Source organism: Dasypus novemcinctus, chromosome 8, assembly GCF_030445035.2.
Source record: "Dasypus novemcinctus isolate mDasNov1 chromosome 8, mDasNov1.1.hap2, whole genome shotgun sequence".
Taxonomy (NCBI): domain Eukaryota; kingdom Metazoa; phylum Chordata; class Mammalia; order Cingulata; family Dasypodidae; genus Dasypus; species Dasypus novemcinctus.
In genome coordinates this window covers 120280014-120307488 of record NC_080680.1, presented here as the reverse complement: position 1 = coordinate 120307488, position 27475 = coordinate 120280014, and the positions used below count along the sequence as shown (strand labels likewise).

The 27475-nt window shown below is 40.0% G+C and overlaps 2 protein-coding genes across 3 annotated transcripts; one reads left to right on the top strand and one right to left on the bottom strand.

Annotated features, from left to right (window-relative positions):
• Window positions 1–6212: 6212 nt before the first annotated feature.
• Window positions 6213–13957, bottom strand: MRPL50 (mitochondrial ribosomal protein L50). Its single transcript, XM_004471288.4, has 2 exons — window positions 13830–13957; window positions 6213–7157 (listed from the first exon to the last, which is right to left on the bottom strand). The coding sequence occupies exons 1-2, from the start codon at window positions 13931–13933 to the stop codon at window positions 6773–6775; spliced, it is 489 nt and encodes a 162-aa protein (XP_004471345.1). The 5' UTR covers window positions 13934–13957; the 3' UTR covers window positions 6213–6772.
• A 170-nt stretch (window positions 13958–14127) lies between these two features.
• ZNF189 (zinc finger protein 189) lies at window positions 14128–25472 on the top strand. 2 transcript variants are annotated; one of them, XM_004471287.4, is made up of 3 exons: window positions 14128–14528; window positions 15252–15336; window positions 22765–25472. In XM_004471287.4, exons 1-3 carry the CDS (start codon window positions 14496–14498, stop codon window positions 24483–24485), a joined length of 1839 nt encoding a protein of 612 aa, XP_004471344.1. In that variant the 5' UTR covers window positions 14128–14495; the 3' UTR covers window positions 24486–25472. The 2 variants fall into 2 exon arrangements, with proteins under 2 accessions (XP_004471344.1, XP_004471343.1); XM_004471286.5 differs by having other exon boundaries at window positions 14147–14528; window positions 15210–15336.
• The last annotated feature ends 2003 nt before the right edge of the window (window positions 25473–27475 follow it).

The following is a 27475-nucleotide window of genomic DNA, read 5'->3' as shown; positions in this document are numbered from 1 at the left end:
TTAGAGATATCAGGCCCCCTTTCCCTCCCACAATGGCCTTTTCCTCCAATCTCCCTCCCATACTCGGAGTGGAGTTGTTTTTGGCCCGGGTAGCCTCTCCAACCCAGAGGAGACTGTAGGTCAGTTCCTGCTCTGGCAAGTTATGGAAGACCCTTTCTAAGTAAACTGAGGGAAGAACCTAATTCACCAGTGACCTTAGAGGGAGCCCTCCATAAATGAGCTTTGCAGTTAAGAGAGCTCCTTACCACCATGTACGCATATGCAAATATGCACCTAAAATACCCCACTGACCAGCCTCTCTACCCCTTCTCAACCAGGGATCAGGTTCTTTTAAAAGTTTTGAAAAACAAATACCCTGAAGATCAGCTTAAACCCAAATGGGAGGGACCTTACACAGTACTGTTAACCTCCCATTCTTCTCTTAAGTTACAGGGAATCAAGTCCTGGGTCCATCATACCAGAGCAAAACCCTACTACTTATCAGAACCAGCAGATAAAGGAGGTCCTGAGCTGGAGATCACACCGGAGCATGAAGCAAAATATGAGATGGAACCAGTTGAGAACCTGTGGTTCCTGTTCAAGAAGAAAAAAGCTCCACCAAATATTAATCTTGTTCTTTCTTCTATAGGGCCTGCCAGTAACGAGCCCTGGGGGAAGATATCACTCATCCTTCACACATATTTTGCAGATCATCTAAAACCTCTACAATAGAATCAAGTGTTGGTACTGTATAAATTTGCAAAATCAATATCAAGCGATGCCTGGGCCAACTATATTATGGAATGCTTCAGTCAATCTACATCTTGAGAGCAGCAGTCAGGAAAACCCACTTAAACAAAATTCATTTGACTCACTTGTGGAGCACCTAAATGCTACACATTAAATCATTGCAATGCCTCCAATAATTGGAGAAATGTTTACTGTAGATAATAGTAATCATAAATATAGCATGTGCATTTTAGTCAACTCTATAAGGCCTGGGCCCCAACTTGGCTCACTGCACCCAAATCAGTGTAACTTGACTGCTTGGGTATCCCCCCAAAATGTTAAAAGCAGAAGTGCAAATGTCTATACTATAACCGACCAGCTGAACAAATTGTCTTACTTTGCATCTCCAGTCGGGGTCTCAAATTCTTAAGAAACAACCATATACTCATGCTTTCATAGGAAATTTAGAACAAGATCTCACCAGCTTTTGTAAAGGCAGACCCAAGGTATGTACAACATCCTCATTAACACCACAAATGATCAAAGTTGCAGGCAACTGAACTCTTCCTATGTAAATCACCCTATTACCCTATTACGATGAAGCTAAATCTATGTTCTTTTTTGAAACTCCTAGTGAAAAGCAATCCCATCACCCAAATATAGACCCATTGCTTAGTGCTGCTCTAACTCAAGGAGAAGTTTCCTTTTTTATATCCCACTCTTGGCAGTCAAGCAAGTGAGAATGGAAACAAGGTGCAACAAATGTAACTTTTACTGCTACCTTAAATCCCAAATTAGGAATATATTTTCTTTGTGGAAATTCTGCTTATCTATCCCTTCCACCGTATTGGAAAGGACTTTGTAGTCTTGGATATGTTTTCCCTGCAGTACTCACAATGAACGACAGCACCACCCTACCCTTTCCAGTAACAACACAAGTTAGCCGCGTAACAGAGAGCAATCCCATTAATCCCTTTATTTACCTTCTTAGGAATCCCAGCATCCACTGGAACTGCAGCTGCATCTTTGTACCTAGCTACTGATCTCTCCAAAGAAGTGGGAGCAAACATAGCTCAGATAGCAGACACTATCTTTACAGTGCAAAACCAAATAAACTCCTTACCTGCAGTAGTGCTGCAAAATCTCCAAGCACTTAATTTGCTAACAGCTGCACAAAGAGGACCATATTTATTCCTCAAAGAAGAGGGCTGTTACTATGTAAATGAATCAGGCAAGGTCCTTGAGAGCATTGAGGAACTAAAGAACAAAGCCAATGACCTCATGACACGGGAAAGTAATTTTTCCTTTTTGAACCCATCTAACCTTTCCAAATGGCTGCTCCCCTACATAGGATCAGTAATTACTATCTCAATTCTTTTAGCGCTTGTACCTTTACTTATATCATGCATGAAACACTTTATTCAGAATCAATTGCATACTTCAACAGACTGACTTTTCCTCCTTAGACCACCCTCTTACAAGAGTTTCCTAAGAGGTCAACACCCATAACGTCAGCAGGAAGTAGTTACAGAAGATCTGAGCTTTATTCCTTTCTCCTGCAGTAAGAATATCGCCAAAAACTAGAAGGATGGAATTGATGGCTGTAGGATGACCAAGTACCTGAAATTAACTTGTTTCTCTCCCTGTTGCTAGGATACAAAGAAAAGAATTGTATGTAAATCAGAAGGTATTGAAATGCAACCCTCTCTTTGGGCCAAATTCTGCTTCTGGTGGTCGAGAATATCCTGTTGAAGCAATTAAGTATGAAAACCAGCTTCAACCAGTTGGCTGGACCTGAGCAGAAGCAGCATCTTGCTGTCCTCACTTCAACTTGCTTAATTAACATAGCAAAATTCCCACCCAGGGGTGAAGTTATCTGTCCCTTTCTTGATCATGCAATGTATGTGCAAGCGTGATTTCCTGAACATACTAATCATACAATTATATAACCAGCTTTGTGTGTTCATCCATCTGGATAAACACTAATGCATAATCAAAGCAAATGCTAAGCAGTAACTTTGGTATTTAAACAAGAGTGAAACTGCCGCATGGGGAGTAGGATCAGAGTCACTTTGGACTGGCCTTGGCTCCTTACCTCTGCAGACGTAATAAATGTGAGTTTGCCTAACTCTCGTGTTGAAGTTTTCTTCGTGACATCTCTCGTTATCCATAAAGGCCCTGCCTTGAGGCCTAACAAGACCTCAGTGGAACATTTAAGTATTTTTTTCATCAGAGGATTTTTCTTATCACTAAATTGTATTTGGCAATTATTGCAAGTTGCCTGCAGATGGGGCTGTGATGCTGTGTTCTGAGCCACAGAACATTGTTTTTCTGTTTGCGTGTCTTTCTTTTGTTTTGGAAATCCTGTAATATCCCTTTTGATTAAGGCAATTAATTAGGGTGCTGGATGGTAGAAAATTTTCAGGCAACTATGTACACACAGTAAATACTGTTTCTTAGGCAAAGGTAACTTTTTTATATAGTTGTAAAATTCCATTGCCAAAGAAACATTAAGACTTTTGTATAGCTGTATAAAAAGTAACTAATTTTTTTAAAGAATAAACATTTCAAATTAAGCCCCAAGAAGTACTGAATTCACTGCTCTCCTACTGTGGTGGTATTCTTGAAGTTAATCCATTCCTAAAGGTGTGAAACCATGGTAAACAGGATCTTTAGAAGAGGCTATTTCAGTTAAAGTGTGATCCACCTCATTCAGGGTGGGTCTTAATCCTATTACTGAAGTCCTTTATAAATAAGAGAGAAAGAAAGCCACAGAAGCCAGAAGCTGAAAGCATGGAAACCCGGAAGAGAAGGGAGAAACCAGCAAATGCCGTCATGTGCCTTGCCATGCGGCAGAGGAGCCAAGGATTGCTAGCAGCTGGTCTATGGGAAGAAAGCACTGCCTTGATTTGGACATTTTCCGGGCCTCAACAGTAAGCACATAAATTCCCACTGTTTAAACCAACCCCTTTCACAGTATTGATTTTTTGTTGTTGTTGGGAAACATCTTTTTTTAAAAAAAGATTTATTTATTTTTCTCCCCTTCCCACCCCCACCCCGCCCCAGTTGTCTGTTCTCTGTGTCTATCTGCTGCGTGTTCTTTGTCCACTTCTGTTGCCGTCAGCAGCTCGGGAATCTGTGTTTCTTTTTGTTGCATCATCTTGTGTCAGCTCTCCATGTGGGTAGCGCCATTCCTGGGCAGGCTGAACTTTCTTTTGTGCCGAGCGGCTCTCCTTAGGGGGCACACTTCTTGCGCGTGGGGCTCCCCTACGCAGGGGACACCCCTGCGTGGTAGGGCACTCCTCGCATGCATCAGCACTGCACGTGGGCCAGCTCTACATGGGTCAAGGAGGCCCGGGATTTGAACCATGGACCTCCCATGTGGTAGGCGGATGCCCTATCCACTGGGCCAAGTCCACTTCCCCACAGTATTGTTATGAGCAATCTAGGAAACTAAAACACCTACTTTCTAACTTCTCTTTTTGTATTCTTTCTAAATCTCTTCCTTTAAGAGATAGCCCTACATTTTACTGACATATTTACTAATTTTCTGCTTGAGCAAGTTGATTGACATCTATTGCCACCATTCTTCTACAAATAAAAGAAATCAAGGTAAATACCAAAGGGTTCTAAATTGACAAATGCTCTTTCCTAAGGGCCTACCAGCTGGGACCTATAAATGTTGTCATAGCAATGAAGCAAAATACTTTTTCTAGGGCCCAATCCGCAATTTCAGAATTTTAGAACACCAAATCTCCCACCAATTCCCTCTCTTTACACTCTTAATGAAAGTCTTTGTGATTCATTCATCAAAATGTATCTTTCAAAGAAATAATCTAACCATTATAACTTAATTCTACAAATATAATTCTAACTTTTCCTGTGTTTTCCCAGTTCTGGAATGAAACCAAATACCAAGAGGTTATCAATATATTAAAAAGTATCAGGGAGCAGACATAGCTCAAGTGGCTATGCACCTGCTTCCCACATATGAGGTCGCGGGTTCAATCCCTGGTACCTCCTAAAATCAAAACAAACAACAAACAAACAAAACAAAACAACTTAGGGAGGCCGATGTGGCTCCTCAGTGGTTAAGTGCCAGGTACCCACATACAAGGCCCAGGTTCAGTTCCTGGCCCTGATACCTCAAAAAAAAGAAAAGTATGAATACTTGAATGAGACAGAATCTCATATAGTAATATAATTTCTTCTGAAATAGTAACAAGACTTATTTTCTGGCAGAATTGATAAAAATGGTTTTTCTTAATTGCTCTTCATTTTTCTTCCCACAAAGAGTGAAAATATAAGGTAAAATCTTTCGTTACCTTTTTGATAGCAAATTACTTAACCTACCTGTACTTACTCAATTGCTTTTATGCTTCTTCATTTAATGTGAATAACTGGAAAATAAAATGAACCGATCCTAAGGTAAATGTTCCATCAATACAGCTCTTATCCTGATGCGCAGTATTAATTTAACTCTGTCTGATATAAAAGTTGATTGGGGGAAGTGGATGTGGCCCACCTACTACATGGGAGGTCCGGGGTTCAGTTCCTGGTATCTCCTGGAGAAGACAACCAAGACGGCGAGCTGGCATGACAGGCAGGTGCAGCAAGCTGATGTAATAAAGTGCAACAAGGAGACACAAAGAGGAAACACAATGAGAGATACAACAAAGCAGGGAGCTGAGATGGTTCAAGAAATTGAGCACCTCTCTCCTACATGGGAGGTCCCAGGTTTAGTTCCCGGTGCCTCCTAAAGAAAAGATGAGCAGACAGAGAGAGCACAGGGAATGGACACTGAGAGCACAGAGGAGTGCAAAAACAGTAAGAGGGAAAAATAAATAAAAATGAATCTTTAAAAAAAAGTTGATTGGTTCTCTTAACAAATGATGCATTTAACTAGATAAGCCACAAGATCCCTCTAGCTTAAAAACCTTTTTAGGCAAATATCTTAAGGTGATTACTTCAAAGGGAATGCTATAAAATTGTCAGAAACCTGTCAAATTATTTTTCTTTCAGAATTGTCAGTAGAAACAAGATAAAATAATATTAAGAAATTTCTGTTGTCTATCTCATTATTCTCTAGCCACATCTAATGTTTGACCAACCATAATTGCCAATTTAATCACTAACTTTGTCATTCAGAACCTTCTGGTAACTTGATATTTGAATAATTTCCACAAATTAAGTACACCAAAGTACAAAGACTTGCCACCCTAGCGGACACTCATGCCATTGGTGCAAAGGTTACATATGTATAAATTAACATAAAAATGACAGAAAAGATAAAGGGTTTGAAATAGGCATCATCTCCTTTGAAGGGAGGACTATACATTTAGTTATAGAATCTGGTTTATCTATTAAAAAGAAGTATGTCACATCACTTAATAAATGGCATATATTCTATTTTGAAAAACTCTAATACTTATTTTAAGGAAATGGTAAAAGCAGAAAATAAAAGCAAAGTTCACCTGTAAAAAAATTTAAGACACACAACACACTTCAAGAAATCTACTTTAATTCCACGAGTTTAATCCAGAATGCACAGTATCTCTTTCTACAATTTCTGCTTATGCACTGAAATTGAAAGAAACAACTTCCTTTAATATACAACATAGCCTTTTGTTTCTTTTATAGAGATCTAATCTAATGCAAGTTTCCTTATTTGTATATTTGCTATATATACCATCTTAGATTTGAAGAGTCCAAACAATCCTAAAACATTTTCTTACAACTATCTTATGCCTATGAAGGGTAAAGGCTACACCTGAAATTATAATGGTTTCCTGTCTTGAATACAAATTATTTAGTGTCCTCCAGAGATGAAAATTTCACAAATTATTAATGAACTAATTAATTCTCTTTCAGCAAATATGAAAAAAAAAGTATTTTTTTTTTTTTTTGGTCAATTCATGAAAAGAAAACGATGTATTCTTCCACAGACTGTGAGTTAAGAGAACAGTTCTGGTAGCATTTCGCACAATAAAGTACCAAAGTCCTGATAAGCAGCCCCCTTGCTCAGTGGGGGAAAAGATTTCAACATGCTCCTCCTCTGAAATGTTCAATAATCCCAAGTGATTTTCAAATTGGGAGGCAAATTACTGGCAACGAGCTCATCAAATTTAGATCTATCCTGAACAGGGACACCGTAGAATTCAAGGACATCTCTGACCTTGCACAGCTTTTGAAGTTTGGAGTTAGGCACAGCATGACCCAAGTCATCAGCTAAATGTGCCAAGAGACTAAACTTCCGATGACCATCTTCCAGCGAGATTTCCTGCCAATTGCTAGGAGCAGACGGACCAAAAACTTCTTTGACCCGAGCTTCCAGGCGACTCTGGAGATCTTCAGGTGGTATGTATGTTCGGCTTCGTAAGGGCGGACAAACCAGGACAGGTTCTTTCTTCACCTCCATTACCTCAGCCACCACAGGCTCATTCTCTTTTCTGTTAAGATAAAAAAAAAATCTGTGAGTCCTACCCTGTTCAAAATGGCAAGAGCAAAATGCTTCAAGGCTACAAACTGCACAGAAGCGCTGAATTATCAGCAAGAACTTGTGGAAACATCTTTCTCAAAGCTCTAGACAAGTTAAAGGACTGCAGCAATAGGCTTCTTAAAAGCCAGAGGATCTCATGAGCCACCCTGGTGCCGAAGGATTACTACCATAAACAGCTGGTGATGCAACTATAAAAAGACCTTGAATAAAAGGGGATAATGGTAAAGACAAATGAGTTTATATGGCTAAGGGACTTCAAAATGAGTCGGGAGGTCGTCAGATGGGTCGCGCTTAACGCACATCTCAACAGGATCCCAGAGACAGCCAGGTCCTATAGTTACAACAGATGGCTCTGGAGTTCAGTGCTTTGCCAGTGGGCCCTACTTTGGAATTTGTGCTCCTGATTGTGATAAGAGTTGGATGCAGATGTGACCTCTCTACACATGGCTCTTCTGTCTCTTTTACTGAGCCTGTGAATGGCGCTAAGGTTTGTGTATGCTCAGGAGACTTGAATCTCTAGACTGTACATGTGCCAGCAAGGCCCTAAGCCTCAGCAGAGTTGCAACACTTATTCTCCGGTTCGTTGGACATACCCAGGTCAGCTGACAGGGAGGTGAGAATGGTGAATGACTACACCAGGGAATCGAAAGTGTCTATAACTGCAAGTAGGAGAATCACATCCATCAGCCATGTGGGTCCTAAGCCCCCTCTCAATTTAGAGGTGAAGTGGACATCGCCATCCCAGGGTCCACAGGATAGAGGAATATAAATGGATTGGAGTGGACTTGTTGGTATTCTACTATAGAATTGGTGTGACTCTAGCAATGGAAGAAATTATATCATTGATACTGCAATGGTGGCCATGGGAGTTGCTGAGGGTAGGGAGAGGGAGGAAGAGGTTGGATATGGGGCATTTTTGGGAATTGTTGCTGTCCTGAATGATATTGCAGGGACAGATGCAGGACACTGTTTATCCTGCCATAACCCACTGGATGGACTGGGGGAAAGTGTGAACTACAAAGTAAACTATGGTCCATGCGGCGTGGCAGTGCTCCAGGGTGTATTCACCAAATGCAATGAATGTGCCTCACTGATGAAATGGGATGTTGATGTGGGAGGAGTGGGGGGGGGAGTGGGGTATATGGGAACCTCTTATGTTTTTTAATGTAACATTTTGTGTGGTGTGTTTATCTTTTTAAAAAAAGAATAAAAAAAAAAAGGAAATTTAACATTGAAAAAAAAAAGCCATAGGATCTTGTGGTGCCCTGGCTGGCCCCTATCCCTACCCTCACCAGCTTAGCCAAAACTGGCAGACACTTCCAGTGTGGAACCCTGGTTCCAGTTCTGCAGGGAGCAGAGTAACCCTCATACACATACTGGGAGCATGAATGTCTGACCCAATCTGTTTCATGGTGGTCTGAACTGCCATCCCAGAACTTACCCCGTGAGTAGAAGGTAGTTGACAGAACGCTCCTATAGAAAGCTGTGGAAAAGTAATCGAGTTGTGCTACTTGGGGCAAGGAACTGCTAGCTGTAGAACATAAAGTGCAGTGCTTGGGACTGTAAGCAAAGTGCTTCCTAGGAAAGTGAACATTTGGAACTGTGTAAATGGTGGAATTCCTAGGGCCATGGCTGCATGCCCAGGGCAAGGTGCATACACAGAAAGGATCAAGGAGGCCCTACACTCTGGACTGGAGCTATTCTCCAAACTCATTATATATGGATAAGCCCTAAGGAGAGCACTTGCTTGGGTCAAGCTACAAAGTCTGGGAAAAATGTTTTCTTTTTCTGTTTTTTTTTTTTAATCAATTTAATTGATACATATTAATAAATTATACAATACATCCAAAGCACCTGGCAATCAAGGAAATCTTTGTCATAATACTAGCTGGATCTGGATATCAGCTTAAGGAATAGATGTCCCAGAGTCTAAATTCCAGTAATAACACAGGAAAATATCAAAACGACCAGGTTTCAACAAAAGGTTACAAAACATACCAAAAAAGAAGAAAAGATGGTCCAGGCAGAGGAGAAGAATAAAGCATTAGAAACCATCAATGAGGAGGACCAGACCTGGGAAATTCCAGCCACAGACTTCTTTTTTTTCTATATAGTAAATAAACTATATCTTTTCTTCCAAGATGACAATGCTAACCATCACAGGAATGCATACAATATGGTTCTGTATTGACTATTTATAATTTACAGTAGTAATTTTTCTCTGAAAAATGTAAGTACATAAGCTAAGTAAACTATGCAGACAAAGACTTGTGAAAAATGGCCCCAAATATGCTCAAAGAGCTAAAAGAAAACACAAAAAACTAAAGGAAATCAGGAAAATGACAATGTGAACACAAAGAATCAATAAAGAGATGGAAATTATGAAAAGGAAAAAACAAAGTTGAAGACTACCGTAACAAATTAAAAATTCCTTACAGGACATAAATATGTAAGCAACAAACATAAAACTCCTAGAAGAAAATGTTGGAAAACATCTTCAAGGTCTTGCAGTAGGTAGTTTCTTAAACCTTACATCCAAAGCATGAGCAACAAAAGGAAAAAATAGATAACTGGGACCTCCTCAAAATTAAACACTTTTGCACTTCAAAGGACTCTGTCAAAGGGTGAAAAGGCAGCTGACTCAATGGGAGAAAATATCAAGCAATCACATACCCAATAAGGGTGCAATATCCATGATACACAAAAAGATCATACAATTCAACAATTAAGACAGACTAACCAATCAAAAAATGGGCAAAAGACTTGAAAAGAAAATCATCTAAAAAAGAAATAAAACTGGCAAAGAAACACATTTAAAAAATGTTCATCACTAGGAATTGGGGAGATGCATATCAAAACTACAATGAGATATCATTTCATACCTACTAGACTGGCTACTATTAAAAAGTTGGAAAACTGTAAATGTTGGAGAGGATGTGGAGAGACAAGAACACTTATTCACTGTTGGTGGGAATGTAGAATGGTATTGCCACTACGGAGGACTGTTTGGCAGTTCCTAAGGAAGTTGAATATAGACTTGCCATGTGACCAGTCAATACTATTACTAGGTAAGTACCCAGAAGAACTGAGAGCAGAGACATGAACAGACATCTGCACACCGAGGCTCATAGTATTATTCACAATTGCCAAAAGTTGGAAACAACCCAGGTGTCCATCAACATCAACTGATGAATGGATAAACAAATTGTGGTGTAGACACACAGTGGAATATTATGCAGTGATAAGAAATGACATCATGAAGCATATGACAACATGGATGAACCTGGAGGACAATATGTTGAATGAAACAATCCAGACACAAAAGGACAAATACCGTATACTTGCACTATTATGAACTATAATGTATAAACTCATGGAGTTAATAATTAGAATATTGATCACCAGGAAACAGAAGGAGGGTAGAGAATGGAAAGCTGAGATTTAATCTTTGCAAAATTGCTAAAATGGCTGTTTGCAAATCTTTGGAAATGAACAGAAAGGGTAAAAGTATAACATGGTATCTGTAACTAGCAGTGCTACTGTATGGCCATGACAGTGGTTAAAAGGGAAAGTCTAAAGTCATGTATATTACTAGAAGGAAAGTAAAAAACTGTGACTTGATACTGTACATAATAGTAAAACCCTGTGTAAAACACAAATAAGGGCAATATTACATATATGAGACTTTTTACAAAATATAAATACAAATATACTAGAGAAAAGGAAAAAGAATAGCAGCTATGTATAGTAGGGGGAGCACAGAGATTGAGAGATGATACGTTTTGTTTGTTTATTATTATTGGAATAATGAAAGTACTCTAAGAATGACTCAAGTGATGAATGCACAAATATGTGATTATACTGAATACCACTGATTGTACACTTTAGATGGATTTATGCCTTATTAATATGTATTGATGAAATCGATTCATTAAAGAAAACAATAACCAATGTACAAAACAATTTGAGTCAACAACAAAAAATTCTTTAGAGGGGTTCAACAGCACATAGGGATGGCAGAAGAAAGAATCAGAGAACTTGAGGACAAGACAAATGATATCGTTAAGTATGAAAAGCAGAAAGAATGAAGAAAAGTGAACCAAGCTTTAAGAATCTCTGGGACACCATCAAGTATACCAATACATGCACTGTGGGAGTCCCAGAAGATAAGAGAAAGCAGCAGAGAGAATATTCAAAAAAATAATGGTTGAAAACTTAGCAAACTTAATGAGAGATATGAACATACACATCCAAGATGCTCAAAGAACTCCAAACAGGATAAGCTCTAATAGATTCACATTGCAACACATTATAATCAAACTGGCAGATGCCAAAAATAAAGAATTCTGAAAGCTACAAGGGAGAAGTGACATATAAGGGAGCCTTGATAATATTAAAAGCTGGTTTCTCATTTTAAACCATAAAGGCAAGAAGGTAGTGGGATGATATATTTGAAGTGCTGAAAGCAAAAAAACCCCAACCTAACAACTAAGAATTCATATCCAGCAAAGCATTCTTTCAAAAATGAGGGAGAAATTAAGATATGCCCAGATAAACAAAAGCTGCGGGACTTCATCACTAGACCTGCCCTTCGAGAGATGCTAAAGAGTGTTCTGTAAGTTGAAAGGAAAGGACAACAGCCAATAGATCAAAGCCACATGAAAAAATAAAGACTGCCAGTGAGGGTGATGATGGGTAAATATAAATGCCAGTACTACTGTATTTTTGGTTTATAACTTCACTTTTTATTTCCTATACCAGATTATAAGTTTCTGAATGCTGAGACCTGGTATAGTTTGGGGGTCCACTGGAAATAGATTAAATAATTCCTTGAGTAAATATTATTGAGGATATAGGCCAATAAAAGGGGATGTGCCTGGCACATTTTAAGTGCTCAATAAAAGGTCTATTCACAAGCCACATAGGGATTCATGTCTCCCATGGAACTGGCATCTGAGTGAGTTTAGCAATCCCTTTAGGAATTAGAAGTACTAGAAATGAAATAGTCCCTTACCAAAAACATAGCTTTAATGTTATTTTTCCTTGACTACTCAGGACTTTCTTCCAGCAATTAATCCCTCTTTTTACATCAATTCTTTATATTTCTCCCTATCTAATCTCCCATCTTCAAAGAAAAATCTTCTCCCTTGACTCCATTTTCCCCTTCTTTACAACAAAGCTTCTCAAGAGTTGTATATGCTTATGGTCTCTACTCCCTCACCTCCCATTTTCTCCTTAAAGCACTTGTCACATCTCATTCTCCTCAGAATACAATGTAATTCATTCCTTTCATTTTAGGAATCTGTTCTACTGCTCTATTTTTCAATCTACCACATCCTGAAATTATAATCTATATTTATTTATTTGTTCATTTTTGCCTCCACTAGAAATATGCTCTATGGAGAGACTTTGGATTTTGTCTTATTCACTGTTGTACTCCTAACACCTAAAATATAACATGGCATAGAGTAGACGCCATACAAATATTTGCTGAATTAAGTTGAATGAAACAAACCTGAAGGATATCTGAGAGATAACCACAAATACTAACTGGAGAAGAAGGGAAGCTAACACATGAACTGATGAAAAGAGTCCAAGGGGGAAAAAATCATTCTGGACTGAAGGAATTTTTGTTTAAAACCTAATGATATACACTGTTCTTTAAGGTTCCTGACGTGTTTATTTTGTTTGTTTGTTTTTTAAGGTACCAGGGCCAGGATTGAACGTGGGGCCTTGTATGAGAGAAGCCAGGCTCAACCACTGAGCCACATCAGCTCCCCTGAGTTGGTTTTTTCCTTTGTTTGCTTGTTGTTTGTTTTTAGGAGTCATGGGAACCAAACCCAGGAACTCCCATGTGGGAAGCAGGAGCCCAACCCCTTGAGCCACATCCACTCTCGCCAACATGATTTGATGCTCTAAACATGTGCACGATGCTATTTGTTGCAGTGGGCAAAACAGTTGATGAGCCATTAGAAAACCCGGGTCCCTAGACCCAACTCTGTCACTAACTTGCTTCGTGATTTTGAGCAAAACGCTTCCATTCTAAAGATCTCAGTTTCCTCATGTCAGAATACTTAAGCTTGGAGAAGGTACATTTTTCTGCTGCTGTACCCTCCGCACATAGTGAAATGCTGGCCCATAGAAGGCACTTAATATTTTTGCGTGAACAAATGAACAACATGAGAACACTACGCTTCATTTCTGAATCTTGCCTGTGAAAAAGCACACCCTGCAAGTGAGTTTAGTTTACTAAGAATTTCCACGTTCTTGATCGTTTCAACCGAGTCGTTTATTTTCTGACACCTCACTCGGTGTCCGGTGTCAGTAGTTTCCTTACTAAATTAGAGAAGCTGAAGGGAAAGGCGGAGGTATTTCCCGTACAAAATGGGAAATTTGAGCCCGAGGGGAAAAAGACTGGGCCCCACTGCTAGAGAAGGGCCGTGCTTAATAAGCTTCTGGACTCAGGACCCTAGTAAGTATTCTCGCCCTTCCCCTGGTCCAATGCAGGGCCAGAGTCCCGTCTTAACTGCATGACGCGGCCTCTTGAACTTCTCCCTGCATGCTTCTCCTTTCTCTCCTTACTTCCCCCTAATGTCACCCATCACCTAACCTTGAGCTTTACCTGATTCGAGACCAAAATTCACGGCATGGAGCACCCGAGACTACCCACGTGAAGCCTTTTCCGGTAACGCCGCGGGTAATGCAGGACATAGGACGCGCCGCCATTTTTGAGAACGCCTACAGCCCCGCGCCCCGCCCCTGTCGGGAGGGACGTGTCAGGACCAGCCAGTCGGGTGTAAGCTTATTGGCACGTGCCCTGTCTATCCTGTTAGACGCACTGTCTCCCTTTGCACGTCGGGAAATGTAGTCCGGTAACTATTGCCAGCTGAGGCTGGATGGCGTCAGCTCGCTCGTAGCATGACGGGAGTTGTAGTTGGCAGGCGGGTGGCGTCCCGGGAAGGTTCGGGGTGACGCCTTCTGGTCCGGGGGCGGGAGGCCCGAGAGCTCCTTGGTTGAAAGGAGGAGGGACTGGTTGTGGGGAGAAGGCTTTGGCGAGGCCTGAAAGGCTGCGCTACCAGGCTGAGGAAGGGGTTCGGGGTTGGTGGGCGGTGAGGGAGCGCGACTTACATGCTGCTAGGGTCGTGACCGTCCGGTACCGAGGCAGACCTGGCCGGACCCAGCAAGAAGGCCTGCTCTTCGTCGGGCTTAATCTCCAGCGGCCAGGTAGGCCTCACTAGAGGCCACTTACCGCGCAGCCTCGCGGGTTCCTGGCACGTTTCTCTGGGAGATGGCCACTCCCAGCCCCCCGCCCGAGCCAAAGGTAAGTCGCCCCTCCGGGTATCCCCGTTCTCTCGCCGTTACCCGAGTTAGGCCGCGCAAGCGGGCCGCCCCCTCCGCTGTCTTTAGGGCCAGCGCTGTGCCAGTATTCCGGGATGCGGTTCGCGAGCAAACTGCCTCCTGGCTTTTTTCAAGAGCGACATGATAAATGGGCTGGAGAGAATTAGTACTGCTCCAAACTGGCCCTCTCCTGTGCGAGTTGCTCTGTGTGAGGCACCATTTCTGACCCTCACGTGTGTCTTCTGCACCTGGCACGATGCCTGGACCTAAGATAGACACTTGGAAAACCTCGTAGAATTGAACTGACCAGGGTACCAAGCCAGGGCAAGTAGAGAATTGGAATGGGGCAATACGGTGAAGGAAACTGGGAGAGGCCTTGGGGCAGCATACTAAAATTAAAATATTAGGACATAATTATTAAACCAGAAAAGCCTGCTCTTTAGGCCTGTCACTGCCGAGGATTGGGATCCAGCCCAGTTGCCCTCGGGTGTGAGATGCCTGTATGTCACAGTCGGTTCTCTGAATGGGGCCCCACTTGGAACTCATAGTTACCATGTTTCTCCTGGCCTACCTGGCCGTGATAAGAGATTGCTTCTGCTACTTACAGTGGTAGAATTGTCCTTGAGACAGCAGGAACTGACGACAGAAATCATACCTATTTCAGGGGTTGCTGACATTTGAGGATGTGGCTGTGTTTTTTACCCAGGAGGAGTGGGGTTATCTGGACCCAGCTCAGAGAAGCCTGTATAAAGATGTCATGATGGAGAATTATGGAAACCTGGTCTCATTGGGTAAGAATCTATTATTTGTCTGATTAAAATATCTAAGAGGCTATTAGAAATCAGAGCCTGAGAACACTTGGACCAAGATCAAAATTGATTTATTTCAAAGTTCTGATCCTAACCTCACAGCCAGTAATTGTTTCCATGACTCTCATCCATGTTGTCCTTGCAGTGACCAAATTCAAGCCTTTCTGGCTTCCTATCTTCATAATCTCATTCCCATGTTGCTCTGTACTTTCCCTCCCACTGCTTTCCTCCCACCCCTTTTTACTGTGCCTTCTGGAGTCCCTGTTCCTCTTCACATAATGTTCCTTACCCCTTCTGGCCTTAAGTGAAACCTGGCACTTTCCCAAGGACATCTCTTTTCTGGCAATCCTTCAAGTGGGTCTGCTTATTCTCCCACATCCCTCCTCCTTCCCTGCCTTTTATCTCAAGGCTGGAGGGGAAAGTTGTTCTCCCAGCTTTTAAGCTGTTCCCAAAGCATTTGTTTTGCACCTTCAAACAAAATATTTTCTCCTTTGCAGTCTCAGGAATCTTGCTCTACCCACTCAATTCCTTTTCACTATTATCTATTTCCACTTGGTCCCTCACACATAGACTTTGTCACATATTTCAGTCTTCTTTTCTGTGCTAACCCATGCCCTCAGTGTTGATTTCAATACATAGAAGACTCAGTCAGTGCTTGGACCTCTATATCTTGACCATATTGACTCTAGGGACCCTGCTTTCCATTTCTATTCAGACACATCCTTTATTAACTTCTCAATTTTGTCATTATAGATTAATCTTAAACCCCAGTATCCTATACTTTGATTAGTTATTCAGGCAGCAGATGTTTATTTGACTAACTAAATAAGGGTGACCAAAACAGACATATATATATATTTTTAACTTAAAACAGTTTTCCTTGGTTCCATCACTCCATAATGGACCTTACCTTTCATTTCACAGAAAATGAACTCAGTGTCCCTGCCCCCCATCTTCATACTTAAAGCTGCTCCACTTCTCCAGAAGTCACCTTGTTTTTTTCTTATAGCTTGTCTCTCTTCTCCCCTAGTACCTTTGTTCTGATGATAGGTGTGTTCATTGCTCTTCCAATTGAGAAAAAGGGGAAGGCAGAGACCCTCCCTTGAACCACTGTCTCCTTCTTGCTACTCTTCATAACTTGTTACTCATTCTTTTCCTAGCCAGGTTTTTGTAATAGTTCATGTGTGTTCATTCTGTACTTCTTTACCTCTCATTATTTCTAAGCTCCTTTGCCTTGCCTCTGCCCTCTCCTTAAATTATTGTCACATTGATATATAGTACCTAATTGTCAAATGCAATAGACTCCCTTAAAGGACCTTATTTTATTCCACCTCTCAATGGATATTTAGAACTTTTTATTAAGCAATAATAAATTAAACCTCCATTCATTGGCTTGCATTCTCATACTTCCTCTCAGTCTATTCACTTTCCTTTGGGGACCTTATCTACACTGAGATCATCAGCTACCATTATGTGATGATATCTCCCAAATCTTTATCTCTGAGAAAGGCAACTGTGATGGAGCCTAACTGCTTAGGTTCAATCCTCGTTAAACCACTTACTAGCCTTGTGACCAGGGTGAATTATATAACCTCCCTGCACCTTAGTTCCTTTCTTTTAGAACTGAGATACTAATAATAGCACCTGCTTTTTATAGGGTCATTGTGAGCATTAACTGAGTTAATATCAATTCTAAGTACTTAGAAAAATGAGCACAGTGTAGGAAGTATAAGTGCTGACTGCTGTTACCATTGTTATCTTCTCTGTTGAGCTCCAAATTCCTTGTTACCTGCTTTTGAAGACCATATAAGTGACTTAGCAAGTCTCAATCCATTAGGATCTTAAGGGCTTCCTCTTCAAAGCACTCCCTTCTCTGTAGTACCTTGTATCCTCTTCTATTCTTGAATTTATCATACTGAACTATAATCATTGTTTTAGAGATTGAACACAGGACCTCATACTTGGGAAGCAGGCTCTCAACCACTGAGCTACATCTGCTCCCAGTGAGAGTTGTTTTTTTCGTTTATTTGTTTTAGGAGGTACCAGGGATCAAACCCAGAACCTCGCACATGGGAAGCAGGTGCTCAGCCACTTGAGCTACATCTGCTCCTATAATCATTCTTTATGTTATTTCTCTAACCAGACTGATCTCCATGAGGACACTTTATCTTTTTCATTTGATATCTCCAGCACTTAGCACAGAGCCAGGCATAGACTTTAGACTTCTTAAATATGTGTGTGACTGAATGAGCCTACTTAATTGAAGACTCAATACCTCTTATTATTGCAAATAATAATGCAAAAGGATTATTGCATTACCTCCTAAACCAGCTCCTTTCCACCATTTTCTCTTTCTTTTAAAATCTTCTGTTTACTGCCACAAAAGTGATTTTGGGTTAGCTAACTGCTTAAAATTTTTGATAGTTCCTGATAGCTTACAGTGTAGAAATCTTAATTTCTTATCCTTCCATGTCAGGACCTCCCAAATACAGACCTCACCTAGCCTTCTACCCTCATCTATTCTTTCTTATATATGACTTCAGTTTCCAGCCTTATCAGCTGCTGGTTTTTTAAAAAATATATGATGTTTCTAAGTCAATGCCAGCTTTATCCATACATATGGTATCTGGTTGATATACTAAGGTGAGTGTCCAGCCCTACCGGCTGGCTAGAGCTACAACTTCCGAATAGTATATGGACAAAGGCGTAGCAGTGAACCCATCCTTAATCTTACACTTTCATGCTCTTGTTTATTTTAACTGAGGTATTGCTTTCCATCATTTATTTTTTTCTCCCCCCACAATCCTTTTGTCCTCTTCCGTAGACCCGATCTCTATCCCTTTGATGAGAGATTGCCATTATTCTCCTGTTCCAATGTAGTAGTCTCTTCCATTTCATCTTATTCCTTTTCCTAACACATCTTTTTTCTAGCTTTAAAATTTGGGTCGTCTGTCACACTTTTCTATTCCATGCTGTTTTTCCTTTAATAACATTAATAGCTACATTGATGTTATAGCTGGTAGCTCCGCCTCTTGGTTCTTTGACATCTTCAGTTTCAGTGACTTCTCTCAGTCTATTTGAGTCACTTTGGACCTTGAAAGCACTGAGAATTGCTATACTTCTAAGATCTGGAACTTGTTATTTCTCTTCCTTGATTATAGCCTCTTTTCATTCCATTCCATTATTTATTCATTCAATACATAGTTATCAAACACTGTGCTAGGCCTTAGAAATACCATTTCTTTTCCATTCTCCCATTCTTTTCCCAAGAAAACTAAGTTTTATACTCTGTCAGATAGTGGGGTTGGAAACTATGGCCCCCAGATCAAATCCAGGTCCCCACCTTTGTTTGTAAATAAAGTTTTATTTGATCATGGCCGTGGCCATTCCTTTATGTATTATCTGTGATTACTTTCACACTACAGTGGCAGGGTTAGATAAATATTAAATAGATGGATAGCGACCATATATGGCTCACAACCCAAAAAATATTTACTAGCTGGCCCTTTATAGAAAGTTTGCCAACATCTGCTCTATCCTACAGTTTACTCACTTTCCCTTATCATTTTCTTGTCTTCTCTCTCTCCCCTTTGCTACCATATTATTAAATCTCTTTGGTTAAATATTATAAGAATCAGCTTAACCTAATTTAATCAAAAGGGACTTTATTTTAGGGACATAGGAGTATTTTATGGAATATATGAGTATAATTGCAACTGGATATCAAGAAAGAACATCAGAAACTGACTTACAGGAAATTACTGTCTTTGTGCTCTGTTTCTTTTTCCTTGGCAGAACAGTCCTTCCTCATATCCATGTGCCTCTGTCCCTTTAGCTTTTGAGTTGGTAGATTACAATACTAGCTACATTTAGACTAAATAGATATTTCAGTTTCAATTCCTGGGGAGAACCACTTTGAGTCAACTCTCTATTGCAGACAAATTAGCTATGACCATGGTGGCAGGAGGAGGGACAGCATGCATATTATAGACGCAAGGCAGATAGCCCAGAGGGTGATTATAGCTGCCAAGCCTAGCTCTCATGCATAGTCATTTCAGTGGTGGTATGTTCAGAAGGCTAGTCTTAATGTTTTCTTTACTTGCCTATCCCCTATTTATTTTTATGGCAATGCCATTCTGTTTTATGTAGCAGTATATTGCATTTTTTTCCTCTCTTTTTTTAAATGTTACATTCAAAAAATATGAGGTCCTCATGTACCCCTCACCCCCCTCACCCCACTCCTCCCACATCAACAACCTCTTTCATCATCATGGGACAATCATTTTATTTGTGAATACATTTTGGAGCACTGCTGCACCACATGGATAAAAAATTACATTTTTATGTTTGGTAGGCTAAGTTCTTTTATATTCTTTTTCATGATATACTTAATTAGTTTACTACATTTTTCCAGTTGAAATTTAGATTCATGGGTGGGGGGATTGGTTCATAGGATTTTGGTTTTTTTTAACTTTTTTTTTTTCTCTTCCCTTTCCCCCCTCCCTGTTGGCTGCTCTCTGTGTCCATTCGCTGTGTTCTCTTCTGTGTCTGCTTGCATTCTTGTTCGTGGCACTGGGAATCTGTGTCTCTTTTTTTTATTGTTGCGTCATCTTGCTGTGTCAGCTCTCAGTGTGTGCGGCACTATTCCTAGGCAGGTTGTGCTTTTTTCACACAGGGCGGCTCTCCTTACGGGGTATACTCCTTGTGTGTGGGGTTACCCTACCTGGGGGACACCCCTGTGTGGCACAGCACTCCTCACGCACATCAGCACTGTGCGTGGGCCAGCTCACCACACAGGTCAGGAGGCCCTGGGTTTGAACCCTGGACCTTCCATGTGGTAGGTGGACACACTATCAGTTGAGCCAAGTCTGCATCCCAATAGGATTTTGATTGGAATGCAGTTAGGGTCATAAATTAGTTTGGGAAGATTTGAGATCCTTATAATAGTGAATCTCCTTAGCCATGTGGTTAAAACTCTGTTTAATACCCTTTCATATTTTTTGGATTATTTTTATATATCTTCTACATTTCTTGTTTGGTTTATTCCTAGGTTTTATGTTTTCTGTTGCCATTATGAAAAGCATGTTTTATTTTTATAAAATATGTAACTGTTTATTCTTGATAGTAAGACTCAGTTATTTTATATATTAATCTTGTTTTTAATCACCTTATTGTACTGTCTTTTCATTTATCATATTTTCCTTTGGTGCTTTTAGGATTCTTAGGTAGACAATCTTATCATCTGCAAATAACGGTAATTTTGTCTTATTTCTGTACGTGAAATTATTCTCCCAGTATGCACTGGGAGAACTTCAGAAAGAGATTTTCCTTTCTCGCAAGGAATTTTTACAGTCCAGTGGAAGAGACAAACACATAAAAATAAACAGTTAAAAGTACAGTGTAATAATAGTTACAATGGAGTTATGGACAAGGGCCAATGGAAAAAATAGAACACTGCTAAGTGGAGTTAGAGAAGGCTTCGTAAAGGAACTGTTGCTTTGAACTGAATCTTGGGAGCCTAGAGTTTGCCAGATGGATAATACTGGAGGGCATTTAGTAAGCAGGATATGCAAAAAATAGCATGAAAAACTGTAACACAAGCAGTTTAGCAATTTAAAGTATAATGGGGCAGGATGGTGCGTTGAGGCTTAGAGACTGTCATGAAGAGCTTTACTTATAATAAAGTATTAAGTAGACACAGTTTATAGTAGCTGCTTAGGAGAATAAGTGAAAATTTTCTGGAATAAAATAACTTAATGACTAATTTGAAATAAATGAAAAGAAAATTTAAAGACACTTCACAGCTATAAAGGCTAGAAATTTGAGAGAAAAGAGGACATCTGCAAAAGGAACTTGTTTAGGGACAAATATAAATTTGGTAGTGATTGAATCCTCTGCTGGAGTTTACCCAGAAGACAATAAGAATGAAAAAGCAGGAAAGAAGTCAGGGCCTAAGTGTCTGTTAGGCCTTCTGTTATGTCATAGAGCATGATGTTATCTTTCCTTCAGTACACGCAGGGTCCTTATTTCTCAGATACCATGACGGTTCTCAGTTGTAGCAGGGTGGTGAACCTTGGGTCTTATGTGTTTAGAAGGGTGAGACTCAGTTACACTTGGAAGAAAAAGCTGTAATTCATGGTAGATTAAGTCATAAGCTACTACAGACTTCTCTTTTTCTTTAATTCTTCCTAAACTCTGACCATGTTTCTTTGTACTTATTCTGTCTTTCTTTTATAGACTTCCTGTCAGTTCAACTCTTTATTATCAAAATAGCATTTTGTTTCATTACATAGGGGATACTTTTTCCTAATATTTTGTCATTTTCTTTATTTGTGCTCATCATCCATTCTGTTTGATAGAGAGCTTCATCTCTGAATCCTGGCTCATTACACAATGTCTCAGGTGCTTTTGTGGCATGTTAAATAAATTACTGATTAAGAATGCATTGTTGGGAAGCAGACTTGGCCCAGTGCTTGGGGCGTCCGTCTACCACATGGGAGGTCCACAGTTCAAACCCAGGCCTCGTTGACCCATGTGCAGCTGGCCCATGTGCAGTGCTGATGCGTGCAAGGAGTGCCCTGCCACGCAGGGGTGTCCCTGTGTAGGGGAGCCCCATGCGCAAGGAGTGCGCCCCGTAAGGAGAGCTGCCCAGCATGAAGAAAATTCAGCTTGCCCAGGAATGGCGCCACACACATGGAGAGCTGACACAACAAGATGACGCAACAAAAAGAAACACAGATTCCCGTGCCGCTGACAACAACAGAAGCAGACAAAGAACACGCAGCAAATGGACACAGAGAACAGACAACTGGAGCAGGGGGGAGAAGGGGAGAGAAATAAATAAATCTTTAAAAAAAAAAAAAAAGAATGCATTGTTGCTTTCTCTAGGTCTTTATCTTTCTCAGCCTCCTTTTTATGTCTTCCTTTTTGTTATTTGACCTATTTACACTCCAGGAATGCTTTCTCATCCTAAATTTTCCTGAGCCTACTGTTTCTTCCCAGGGTATCCTTTCTTCCATGATAGACTGATTTACCCCACCACTGCTTGCTTTATTCTTTTGTCTGCCCATGTTACCTTGCAAAATTCACTTGGTATGCAAGCCCTTCCCACTGCTTGTTCCTACAATCTCAGTATTTGCCTCCTAAACTCTCTTTTTATGCTCAGTCTTCAAGGACACCATTTCATTGCCTCTCATAGCTAATAATAATGATACAGCTTGTATTCTTTACCAAGTACTATTCTAAATGCTTTTTGTATTTGAACTAAATGAATCTTCACAACAATATTGTGAGGTAGTAAATTACATTTTATAGATCTAGTAGATTAATTTATCTTGATTACCTTATTTTTCCAACAGTTTCTGCTAGCTAGTAAAGAGTTTGGCTGATGTGTGTGTTTTCTATTTACAGATGTTTTAAACAGAGATAAAGATGAGGAACCAATTGTGAAACAGGAAATTGAGGAAATTGAGGAAGAAGTGGAACCACAGGGTGTAATAGTTACAAGAATCAAAAGTGAAATTGACCAGGACCCCATGGGTCGGGAAACTTTTGAACTTGTTGGTAGGTTAGATAAACAGAGAGGCATCTTCTTATGGGAAATACCAAGGGAATCTCTGACACAGGAACAAAGAATGTTCAGAGAAAACACGAACATTATCCGTAAGAGAACAAACTCAGAAGAGAAATGCCATAAATGTGAAGAGTGTGGAAAGGGTTTTGTCCGCAAAGCCCATTTCATTCAGCATCAAAGAGTCCATACTGGTGAGAAACCTTTCCAGTGCAACGAATGTGGGAAAAGTTTTAGTCGCAGCTCGTTTGTTATTGAACATCAAAGAATTCACACGGGGGAAAGGCCTTATGAGTGTAACTACTGTGGAAAAACATTTAGTGTGAGTTCAACCCTTATTAGACATCAGAGAATCCACACTGGAGAGAGACCTTATCAGTGTAATCAATGTAAACAGAGTTTCAGCCAGAGGAGGAGCCTTGTTAAACATCAACGGATACACACGGGTGAGAAGCCCCATAAATGTAGTGACTGTGGGAAAGCCTTCAGTTGGAAGTCACACCTTATTGAACATCAGAGAACTCACACTGGTGAAAAACCCTATCACTGTACCAAATGTAAGAAAAGCTTTAGTCGAAATTCATTGCTTGTTGAACATCAGAGAATTCACACTGGTGAAAGACCTCATAAATGTGGTGAATGTGGGAAAGCCTTTAGATTAAGTACATACCTTATACAACACCAAAAAATCCACACTGGTGAGAAGCCTTTTCTTTGTATTGAATGTGGAAAAAGCTTTAGTCGAAGCTCATTCCTTATTGAACATCAGAGGATCCATACAGGTGAAAGACCTTATCAGTGCAAAGAGTGCGGGAAAAGCTTCAGCCAACTTTGCAACCTTACCCGTCATCAGAGAATTCACACAGGAGACAAACCCCATAAATGTGAAGAGTGTGGGAAAGCCTTTAGTAGAAGCTCAGGCCTTATTCAGCACCAGAGAATCCACACCAGAGAGAAAATCTTTCCATATAATGAAGCTAAGGAAAGTTTTGATCCAAATTGCAGCCTTGTTATACAACAGGAGGTGTACCCTAAGGAGAAATCTTACAAATGTGAGGAATGTGGTAAAACTTTTAGTGTTAGTGCTCATCTTGTGCAACATCAAAGAATCCATACCGGTGAAAAGCCCTACCTGTGTACTGTGTGTGGGAAAAGCTTCAGTCGGAGCTCTTTTCTCATTGAACATCAGAGAATCCACACTGGTGAGAGACCCTATCTGTGCAGACAGTGTGGCAAAAGCTTCAGTCAACTTTGTAATCTCATTCGACATCAGGGTGTACACACAGGGAATAAACCCCATAAATGTGATGAATGTGGGAAGGCCTTCAGCCGGAACTCAGGCCTCATTCAGCATCAGAGAATACACACAGGAGAGAAACCTTATAAGTGTGAGAAGTGTGACAAAAGTTTCAGTCAACAGCGCAGCCTTGTCAACCATCAAAAGATCCATGCAGAGGTGAAAACCCAAGAAGCCCATGAATGTGATGCTTGTGGTGAAGCCTTCAATTGCCACATTTCTCTCATTCAGCATCAAAAATTACACACTGCATGGATGCAGTAAGTGTGAAGAACTACTAAAGCTCAATTTGAGACTAGCTACCCAAGTGCAGTTTCGGTATGGCTCAACATGAGACAGATTTAGTGATAAATAAAAAAAGCAAATTCTCTTTCACCTCAGGCATCAGTTTCTGAAAATTCTGTGAATGGTGAATAACTGCCTGCAGGCAGTTGCAGACTTCTATTACTCTTTGTTTTGAATATCATAGAGAAAGATTCAGTAATTAACCTAAGAATCTCTTTTAATGCATCTTGGAGCAGAGAGGTTAAACCCAGGTCCAAAGCACTCAGAATTAAAAGGAAAGGAACAAAGTCACATTGGTAAAAGATTGCTGGAAGCTGAGAATAATGATTTCAAAGAGTCCTCTGCCACCACCTTAAGTGATGGTTATTTCAGTTCCATGATGTGTTTGGCTGTGCATGCCAAAGACCAGTGATTAAGCATATGATTATGTTTTCAAGGAAACAGCTTAGGTGTTTTGTTTGAAACTGGTATCTAAACTTTTTGTCATTTAAGAAAGCCATGTAAGTTATTGAAGGCAATTCTGATGCCTTATGGTTCTCAAATCTATGAAATGAGTGGACCATTAACTTTATGTGTAAAATTATGTAACAGATCTAGCCAAGTGTTACCAAGTAACCTTTGGGAGTGCCTTTTTTTCCCCCAAGATAGGCCTGAAAAGGTGGAGGAAGACACTGTGTTCTTTTGTGCCCTCCCATATGTGACAGATATTTGTAGTCCTATACAAATAATCTTACTCCTCCACTACCAAGAACATGTGAAAGTGTACATATTTTGGTTACCAAGGATTTGAAAGAAAAAGGCCTGGAGTCTGCTAGGAAATATTTGTTTTTGGTTGTTACGGTAACTAGATTTTGCATGCAATTTTGAAATCCTTATTTCTGGTTCTAGGGCTTCCCTTAGTTAATGGTTATTGTAAATTGACCAATTCATCTCTGTTTTAATCATTAAAACCTGTTTTGTTTTTTTGCTTTGTGTAAGAGTCTTTGTTGCTATAGTATAAAATCTTTCCTACTGTCAAATATATTGCTGTTTTAAAAACAGATTCAAGAATTTAAAAGAAATTGCCCTCACTTGTTCTATCTGTGGCTGATTAGAATTCTGGAGTAGTCAATTGCTGTTAAGTCCATGTTTTTTAGTTTCTGAGTATAGAATTCTAAATTTTCAAGATTTGTAATTTTAACTTCTAATAGTTTTAGCAAATGATCTCCCCTTCTCCTGTAGGCCCACATATTCTATAAATCGCCTCCAGATTTTTATCTTCCCATCCGAACCTATATCAGTGTGTATGTGCATATATAAAATAACAGTGGATTTCATGGTACATGTGTAGAAATATACCTGTATTTGTATGCCTCCTTATATTCAAATTATGGTAGTCATAGTTACTATACAGAACATTTTATAATAGAATGTGAAGCTCAATGAAAAGTAAAAAAAAAAAAAAAAAAACATTTACACCTGATTCCTCAATAAAATGATCCTTCTGCCCTGAATCTCCCCACTTTTACTTAATGTTCCACACCAGTCTTTCCCAGGCCAGAGTCTCAACTAATAATGAGGTTCTTAGACCAGCTTTCAATATTTTGGAAAACCTAGTGCAAAATATGTGTTTTCACTGCATGCACACTAAAACACCCATTTCTTTGCTTTTGGCTGGAATTTTACTAGATTCACGTTAGGGTTATCTTTCTTAGTGGAAGCCCTGCCTATTGTGGATCCCATTGTAGGTTGGGGCCATGGTTTATACAATACACCCCTCTTGGAACTACATAATTTTTAACATCCATGTATGTGAATCCAGAGTAGCAATTCACATCTCCAATAGTAGTGACTAGTTCTTAATATGTACACTTCATTGCTAATAAAAAGCATAGCCAGAAAAGGATTTATATTACGTTTTTAACACATGTTCACTTCTGTCTCCCAAGAAAATGACAGAAGTATGCAGAAGGCTTTAGAAAGGGAAATCATGCATAGGAGAGAGCAGGGACGGGAAAGAAAGAAAGCAAGAGGAAGTGATGCTTAAGATGAGACTAAAAGGTGAGTACCAGAGAGTTGGAAAGACTCAGTGGCTACAGGGTGAACCGGTTGCTTGGTGACTCAAGGGGATGTGGCAGGAGGTAAGGTTGCCCTTCAGAGCAGATCAAGAGAGCTGTCATGCTAAGGAGATAGGACTTTATTCTTCTGCCTATAATTGTGTTAACATTTTCCTATGTGTGTGAATAAAAGGGGTGCGCATTTTAAGTACACCTCAATGAATTTTCTCAACTATACATCTATGTTAACCAACACCCAAGTTAATGATACTGGTTCCTCAGATACTCCCCTTATGCTCCCTCCCAGACATTATACACACAATATACATCCCACAGAGGCAATATGGAGAGGGATGGAAAAGATAAAATTGGGAACCATAGTTCATGAACTTTAGATCCAGGGATCTTACCAGAAAAGTGCACATAAAAATTCCGTTTCCATGGTTTGAGGTTTCCAATCAAGAGGTTCTTAAGAGTAGTATGGCTGAAAGATTATGGTGCTTTCAATTAAAGCAGTGCAAAGAAATGGGGATGGATTTGAGAAATAACCAGTAAGATTTGTTTGCTAATTGGATGAGAAACAGTAAAGATTCAAGATGGGTTTCAGTGATTGGTGCTTTTAGTCACTGAGAAAAATACAGTGCATCCAGAGTGGAATGCAGGGATTACTGAGTTGTTTTCAACATATGAGATAGTAAAGTAGAGAAGTAGAGATGTCCAGAGGCAATTGGAGTTATGGGTATGGTGGTCAGGAGAGAGAACTGGGCTAGAAATTGATATAGTAATTCATCAGCATTTAGACATGGAAATGGATTAAAATACTGAAAGAATAAGATGATAAATCCAGAAATGGAATCCTGGGGACCACTATTATTTAATGGGTCGGCAAGATGAAAAGGAGACCACAAAGAAGACTGAGGGAGGAAAAGCCAG